The 8,305-nt window shown below is 61.3% G+C and overlaps 1 protein-coding gene across 2 annotated transcripts; it reads right to left on the bottom strand.

The window, feature by feature from the left end:
- Nucleotides 1–3: 3 nt before the first annotated feature.
- CDK10 (cyclin dependent kinase 10) lies at nt 4–8,096 on the bottom strand. 2 transcript variants are annotated; one of them, XM_080827828.1, is made up of 13 exons: nt 7,835–8,096; nt 5,288–5,360; nt 4,556–4,627; nt 3,922–4,024; nt 3,682–3,763; nt 3,529–3,596; nt 2,876–2,928; nt 2,615–2,684; nt 1,995–2,054; nt 1,555–1,678; nt 1,341–1,480; nt 971–1,023; nt 4–682 (listed from the first exon to the last, which is right to left on the bottom strand). In XM_080827828.1, exons 1-13 carry the CDS (start codon nt 7,919–7,921, stop codon nt 585–587), a joined length of 1,083 nt encoding a protein of 360 aa, XP_080683954.1. In that variant the 5' UTR covers nt 7,922–8,096; the 3' UTR covers nt 4–584. The 2 variants fall into 2 exon arrangements, with proteins under 2 accessions (XP_080683954.1, XP_080683955.1); XM_080827829.1 differs by having other exon boundaries at nt 1,341–1,469; nt 7,835–7,943.
- Nucleotides 8,097–8,305: the final 209 nt, after the last annotated feature.

Consider the following 8,305-nt stretch of genomic DNA (forward strand, 5'->3'; position numbering starts at 1 on the left):
TCACGCCTGTAAGAAAACCTTTTATCTCTTGGAGTTCCTGTTAGCACCAACTTGGGCCCCTTCCCCTCTGGGCCTCAGTGCGGGGACAGGGACAGCCTATCAGGTGGGATATGACCCACACCTGATCTCTCCTTCCCATTCTGAGTGCGCCGGCTCTCAGAATGCGCCTGGGGAGGGGGCTGGTACACCACAGCCTCTCCCTTCCCCGGACAGATCCTGGTGATCAGGAGGGGACACAAGCAACCATGCAGGGTCTCTGCGCCCCAAGCCAGCAACAGCCACCGAACTGGGCCCAGCAGATGTTTCCTCCTGGGAAGGGAGGGTCCGGAGCTTTCACCAGCCGAGGCCACGGCAACAGGTGTCCAGAAGGCGTGTCCTGCCCCTTCAGGGTACATCCACCCACATCCACTCCCCACTCTTCTGGGAAGGGGTGTGATCAGCGGGAGCAGCGTGCTGGTCTCCACCCGCTGGAGGGACTGGATCCCAGCAGCCCCGTGAGCCTGGACCGCAGAGGCCTCCTCGTTTCACTGCCGTTCACCGCTGTGCACCTCGGTCGTGCGGGCCGGGCAGAGGGGCCCCACCCGTCACGGCTTACAGCGCTTGCCCTGACCCTCAGACGTGGCCGGGACGGCCCGCTTGTTGCGGTGGTGGGGGAAGGTGGGCATGAGCTCCGGCTCACAGGCTGCGGGGAGGAGCGCGTTTGGGTCTGAGAACCCCACTGTGCATCTGTGACGCGCCCTGGGGTCACCCTTCCCTCCACTCCCCTCAGGGAACAGTCTCTGTGGCCAATGAGCACCCACGTGGGCCTCAGCACACAGCCCCTGCCCGCCCAGGGCCTGCCCCACCACCCCTCAGGGGCTTGAGGAGCGGAGTGAGGCTGTGCCCCAATACACCCACCCCAGACAGAAAGGGCCACAAGAGAAGCCCCTGCGGGGATCAGTGGAGGTCGGGGGCTGTGTGGGAGACTCACGCAGGGGCTTCTCCTTGAAGTACGAGCTCTCCAAGCCATCTCTGGCCGTTGCCCTAGAGAGGAGGCCCCCATGTCAACAGAACGGCGGCTGCCACTGAGGCCGGTTTCCCTCATATCCACCCAGCTCCGCAGCCTCTGGTATAAAAAGCGAGTGGCCAGCGGGGGTCTGGGGCCGAGAAACGGACGGGAAACCCAGAATAGACTCCATGACCTGGGTGGGCAGGGACCACCTGAAGTGAGGGCCTGGTCCTCCATGTCTGTGTCTGGGGAGGGGGCATCTCTGCGGCAGCACGGCCGGAGTTCTGAAAACCCCCTCCTGAGGGCTCAAGGTGGAGGGGTCCCCATTCCTACCCACAGGTCAGGTCAGCACCTTTTCTTGGGGTCGTACATGAAGAGGAAGTTGAGCAGGCGCAGGCCAGCCTCCGAGAGCCACGGGAACTTGTGTTTGAGGTTGTTGTACGGCTGCTTCCTCAGGCTGTACTGACCCACCAGTGGCAGCCTGGAAAACCCCTGCAGGGAGCAGGAGCTGAGCATGGGGCTGGCCCGGGCAGGGGGGCGGGCGAGAGCAGAGGCCAGGCACTCACTGGCCAGATGTTCTCACTGGGCGTGCCCAGCAGCTGCACAATCAGGTCCACCTGGTGGATCTCGGACGTGCCGGGGAGAAGGGGCTTGTGGGCCAGCAGCTCAGCCAGGATGCAGCCCATGGCCCTGCAGAGGACAGCACGCCTTACCTCATGTACCTCTGCTGAGGCCAAGGGCTGGGTCAGGACCGGGTGGAGCTTGGGAGGAGGTCACGGTGGGACGCAACCCCGTCCCAGATGGCCCCTCTGGGTGACCATGAGGGCAGGACCTTTCTTCTGTGGAGGCTTTGTTCTCAGGCTTCCTCTTGGGATCCCAAGCTTCAGCCCTCCCCCTCCTCCGGGCGCTGGGAGGCTGGCAAAGACCCCAGCCCTACCCCTGCCAGCCCCCATGGGACCCACCCCAGTCCTTCCCCCAGGCCCTGGGAGACACGTTCACATCTCACCACATGTCGATGCTGGTGGTCTGCGTGGTGGTTCCCAAAAGCAGTTCGGGGGCTCGGTACCTGCAAACACAAGCACTCCCCCTTGTCCCCTGCAGTAAAGCCTGGGCCTCCACCAGCCTTCCTGATAGCCTGAGGCAGCCGGGGCTCTGGACTGCCAACCCCAGCTCAGACCACCTCATCCTCTCAGCCCACTAATGTGGGCGACGCGCCCAGTACCAACAACTTCGCTGGGCGGCTCCTCCAGGTCTGCGTCAGCCCAGTGGGGGCACAGAGCTGGCTGACGCACGGTGGAAGACAGAGGACTTCAACATTCTATTGTTAACTACAACCCTGGTCTGCTGCTTCTTAAAAACACGTGAGAAAAAACAACAGTGAGCTGCGTAAACTGCCCCGTCCCACAGACAGAAGCCTGAGAGGGCTCAGAACCAGGCAGGGCCCTCCCACCCTGCCGTGATGTCGTGTCCCCCCGAGAGCCCCGCTGTCTCAGGAAGCTGTCCTCAACCCAGCCTGAGTGTGGGTGGCCCTCTGAGGCTTCACAACCCTCAGGATCCTTGTGCTGCTTCAGCATGACCACCCCCCAAAACTGCCTCCACCAGACACGCTCATCCTGAGGGACTCACCAGAGCGTGACCACCTTGGGGGTCATTGGCTTCACTGGGATGCCATAGGCCCGGGCCAGGCCGAAATCCGCTGTGACAAAGGCAGAGAGGCAGGAGAGACAGTGTCACCCGGCGGGGGGATATGGTGGTGTGTGCGTGCTAAGGAGCTGCCGTGTGCAAACCAGCTCTTAGCTCTCAGGGGACTGGCAAGCACCGACCTGCTCCCCGTTCCAGGTAGCCCTCCCACAGACACCGGCCACAGCACCGGCACCCGGCACCCACCTGTCTTCACACAGCCCTTATCGGTCATGAGCAAGTTGGACACCTTCAGGTCCCTGGAACAGAAAGGGAACATCCGTGATCCCCAGGACAGGAGCCCCCCGGGCAACTGGGTTGTCACCATCATAGGCAGACTCAGAATACTGTCCTATATGTCCCCTGTTGAAACTTGGTAAACACGGGGATGGTAGGCAGTAGAAGGCCAACCTACAGCGGGGAGGACCAGCTCTCAGTACCTGTCTCGGGCCTAACACCCAGTCCTGTGCCCATTCCCCACCCAGGGCTGTACCAGCTGCCGTAAGACACAAGAAGCTGCTGCTTGCACAGTCCTGCCCTGAGCCTGGGAGGTCCCCCACTTTCCTGGTCTGTGTGATGAGACTCCAGGAGGGATCTGTCCACTGCAGGACTTCTCAGAGCTTTGACTATGCACCCATCATCAGCTCCCCTGGGGGGAAAGCAGGTGCTGTTTGGGCCTGGATCTTGCCCCAAGGAACTCTTACAGAACTGCACTGAGGCCAGGTCATTTCCTCTCCAGGGGCCAGGACTGGCAGTCACCCTTCCCATGGGTCACAAACCTGCCCTCCAGACAAATGTCCCTTCAGGCCCCACCCTCCTCAGACTCATGCCATTCCTCCCCCACCTGGGGCCCCTCCTACCTGTGGATGATGAAGTTCTGATGCAGGTACTGGAGGCCTCGGAGCACTTGCAGCACAATGCACTTGACCTACTCAGAAAGCAGGATGCATCAGTTAAATGTGCCACAAGGTAGCTGGGACGATGCCTCCACTCCAGGCCCTCCAGCCTCACACCTGGGCCTCAGAGAAGGGTGTCGGCATGTTCTCCAGAAGGCTGGCCAGGTCTTGCTCACAATAACCCATCACCAGAAAGATGCTGCAAGAAAAGGGGAAGACACAGAGCACCTCTCACGTCTTCCCAGGCAGGCCAAAGGGGTTGCAGGAGGGATGAATTTGATTTGGGGGGAGCATAGGGAGGAGACAGGCAGGGCAGGCTCGGCAGGGCCCAGTGCAGAGGACCAGCAAACTGCATACCTTTCCAGGTGGTTCCCCACAACCACTTCCTTCAGCTCCACAATATTCGGATGGCGAAGGCGAAGGAGCAGTGTGATCTCTCGAAGGCTGCTGATGGGGACCCCTGCGGCCAGACAGCCTCCTCAGTGAGCTGCACCCCTACCCCAGCAGGGCTCTGCCCACAACCTCAGAGAGAATCAAGGCCCCCTGAACATGAACCTTTAACTCTTCCTTCATTCAATCATGCAAGACAGCAACCCTCTGTACTGACCACTCAACAGGACACAGGTCCACACTGAGCACAGCAAGGCCCTGCCAGCACGGGAAGCCAGGAAGGTGCTGGGGGGCAGAAATCAGGGGTGCGTGGAGCACAGGGGCTGCCAGCCTGGTCTTAGGCAGGGAGGGCTGGGTGGAGGGGTGACGGCTGGGCGGAGACAGAAGGTAGGGCCGTCACCACACAGAAGGAGAAGACGAACCGCAGGAGAGCTAAGGTCTGGAGTAGAGGTGAGGGCAAGGGGCTGGGGAAGGACAGGAGAGGCAAGGCCAACCTACAGCCCCCCAGAAACCCTAATGCAGTGGCTCTCAAAATGAGGTGCTCAGGCCGGAGGAAGCCTCAGAGCACTGGCACCTTTCCACCCCTCCCACGTGGGCTCACCGTCCTTCTCCTTGTCCATCCGCACCTTCTTCAGGGCAACAATCTCGTCCGTCTGGGTGTCCCGGGCCCGATCTGGAATGAAACTCATCCATGATGAAATCTTACTTGACCCCGCACCACACACCCTTATGCCACACAGGGGCCTCGTTGTGAACTCTGGGGGGTCCCCTTTCTCTTCTTCTTGATAACTGGATGCCCAGGGACACTAGGTCCCAACTGCGCAAGCCGCACTGCCAGCCCCAGTGCACACATGCTCTCTGGGGAGTCCTCTCCACTGAGCTGGGTACAGCTGGGTACAGGGTGTTAGTTACAAGGAGCTCCCTTTAAGTTTTCCTCCTTAGACTCAGGATGCAGATCACCACTTTGCCTTCTGTCTGCTACGCTCAAGCAGCAATAAGATATTTTATCTCGGAAAAAACGCTTATTTTGTGCAAAGGAGGCTCTTCCAGGCACTCGCATGCGAAGCTTCCAAACCCTTATCAGTGTGCTGCACGCTAACCTCCCAGCGGCTTCATGCTGCCGCCCCCGCTGCTTTTGGAAGCTCTAGGCTCTGCTGTAATGGTTCTCCATTTGCAACCACACGGAGAAGCGGAGGCTGACACTGATGGTTGCTACACCACGGATTAGAGCTCCCCTGCACAACTTCTGTCCTGTCTTACTTGCTTCTAGCCCTAACACAGCTACTGCTGGGACAGTCCCCTGCGCCCGAGGACACCCATCTTGGCCACTTACACACAATGCCATAGGTGCCTTCCCCGATGCGGTTCAGCTTCTCAAACTCCTTCACGCTCCGACACCGTCCCAGCTGAAAGACAGAGGGGCTGGCAGGGCAGGGCTTGGGCAGCTAAAGGAACAACTAGAGACGGATACTGCACACTTAATCTGTACCGAGGAGCTCACTCATGTTTTGCTCACCCAACGAAGATAACCACACCCGTGGGTGCTCAGATGAGAAAAGAGGAAAGATGCTACTGGGCCAGCAGACACTTGGCAGGCACTACCACAGACAGCCTCTTCCCTTCCAATCCCATGGTCCAGATGTATGCTGTCCACAAACGACAACCACTGGCCACATATGGCTAGCACAAATTAACAGTAAAATTTCATCTTCTCAGCTGCCATGTGTGTTGTGCTCCTCAGTGCCACGTGGCTCATGGTAACCATACTGGACAAGTCAGAAAGCAACATTTCTTCTTCTTTTTTTTCTAAGTAGGGTCCACACCCAACGTAGGGCTTTAATTCACAACCCCAAGATCAAGAGTCCACAGTAAGAAACATTTCCACCGTCAGAAAAAACTGAGCAGCACCAGTCTAAATTATGCTCCGGAGATGGACAAAGCTTCTACCAAACGCAGTGGAAACGCTTCTGTGGCAGAGACTAACTGACCCCAACACCCACACAGTATTTCTTCCTTTGAGTTAGGGAACAGCCCAGTGGCACGTGGCTACCCAGCTGGGGCTGTATTTCCCACCATTGTATTTTGCAGCTAGGCAAGTCCATTTCAGTCCATTTTGGCCACTGGGATGTGAGCAGAGAGGACAAGGCTTCAAGGAAGGGACTTCCTGATCAAAGGAAGTTGGCCGCCCACTCCTTTCCATCTCTGAAGCAGGGTGGGATTTGGAGGAAGTGCAGGTGGATCTACAAGACAGATAACGAGTGCCTGGCCCTACCTTGTGGAAAATAGCTCCCTCTCCCTGAATGTTAGGGGAGAGAAAAATGAGAGAGAATTTTGCGCCAGCTCCACGCCCAGCACGGAGCCCGACATACTCAGGGCGCCTGGGGGGCTCCGTCAGTGAAGCATCTGCCTTCAGCTCAGGTTATCCCAGGGTTCTGGGATCGAGCCCCGCATCCGGCTTCCTGTTCAGTGCGGAGCCTGCTTCTCCCTCTGCTCCGGCCCCGCCCCTGTTCATGCTCCACCCCCCCGCCCAAATTAAAATCTTAAAAAAAAAAAAAGGTTGGACGCTTGACTGCCTGAGCCACCCAGGCTCCCCTAAAGCCCACACTCGAGCCACTGCACCTGGGGCTGCACTCCCAGCAGAAGGCCTGTACGCTAACACACCTGCATGATGCGGGACACTTGCCGATGGACTGGACTGGGCGGGCATGTCCCCTTGGCTAGAAGCACGTGCAGCAAAGCTTCAATTCCCGCAGCCCCTCTGGCCTTGCTGCCTCTCACCTTCTCCTTTGATGGCCTCCATCTCATTCCGTCCTACCACTCGGGGAACAGGTCGGAACCACCGGCACCGAGCGCTTCCCCGAGGTGGCTTCGGGCTCCTCTCCCCCCCAGTTCTTCCTCACATTCTCCCCCGGGGGCGACTCCTGGCGCGTCTGGGTCCCGCTGTTTCTCATCCCTGTGGCGCTGCCTCGACACTCCAGGTTGGCACGCCAGGCTTCCCTGTCTCTCCGCACGTCAGAATCCTAGTCCCACTGACCAGCCCAGCAGAACGGCCTGCAAGCTGCCCCCAAGCCGAACACAATTCTTCCTCCGAAATCCTGCTTTTCCGCAGCCCGAAGCGCCACGCGGGGGTGCTCCTCTGGGTGTCTGGGCTCCCATCACGCCCCGCGGTCCTGGGAACGCAGCGGGCACCTGCTGCGTGTCGGGGGACGCACCATGGCCCGAGGACCGCCACCGAGCGTTCGTGACCCTGACCGGCCTCTCAGAGCGCCGGGTACGGCCCGGCCCAGCCCCCGGAGCTCCAACGACGACTCCATACTCCCAAGCTTCACTCTCCCCACCCCGTAACGGCCGCTGACCGGACCACACGACAGGGCCGTATGCAGAGGCCTCGCGCAGAGGAAGACACGAACGGAAGCTGCCGGCTCTCAGGCGGGGCGCGGCCTGGCCCATTCACAGCGCCCCAGGAGAGCAGGCGGCCAAGTCGACCCCCGACCCCCGACCCCCCCCCCCACCGAGCCCAGAGCCCGCTCTTCACAGGCAGCTGGCCACCGGACAGCCCCGGGGTCTGCCCCCAGCCCCGGCCCTCGGCCCCAGAGCCCCTCAGCCCCCCAGTCCCGCAGCCCCAGAGCCCCTCAGCCCCGGAGCCGCTCAGCTCCTCAGCCCTGGAGTTCCTCAGCCCCAGACCCCTCAGCCTCTCAGCTTTGGAGCCCCGGAGCCCTCAGCCCCCCGCCGGCTTCTGCGCCGGCCGCCAGGACCGCTGGGACTGTCGTTCCCGCCCGCGTCGGAAACCCCAACGCTTTAGCGCGACACTCAGGGGCCCCAGGGCGTCCCAGGCCCGCCCTGCCGCCGGCAGAGCTCCCCGGGCGGCCCCCCGACGCACCCTGTGTTCCGGAGGCACCGTGAAGAAGCCCTCCTTACGGATACACTTCAGACGGATCTGCTCCGACTCGGACTCCGTGTCCCCCATGCCGAGCGCCGCCCCCCCCCCACCGTCCTAGTGCGCAGGCGCGGACGGGATTCTTCGGCGCAGGCGTGTGACGGACTTCCGGGGCGTCTCCCCCGGGCGACGGTTACCAGGGGAACCGTCCGAAGACCCCGGAGGACCTCGGTCCTTGCGGTCCGCTCGCGCTCCCGAGGTTCCCGCCTCGTTTCGGTTTTCGGCGCGGGCGCTTGAGGCGGCTGGGGTGCTGAGGAACGGGCGCCGGGGGAGGAGGCCGGTGGACGAGGGGCGGGCGGCTCTGGAGCCACGCAGGGTCGGGGAGCCGAGCGCGTCCGAAAGCGGCGGGAGGGGCGGCCGGACTCCGCGCTCCCGGCTGGTGCGCGTGGAGCGGCCGCCGCCTGCGGGGCGCAG

Source organism: Martes martes (genome assembly GCF_963455335.1).
Source record: "Martes martes genome assembly, chromosome: 17".
In the NCBI taxonomy this organism is placed as follows: domain Eukaryota; kingdom Metazoa; phylum Chordata; class Mammalia; order Carnivora; family Mustelidae; genus Martes; species Martes martes.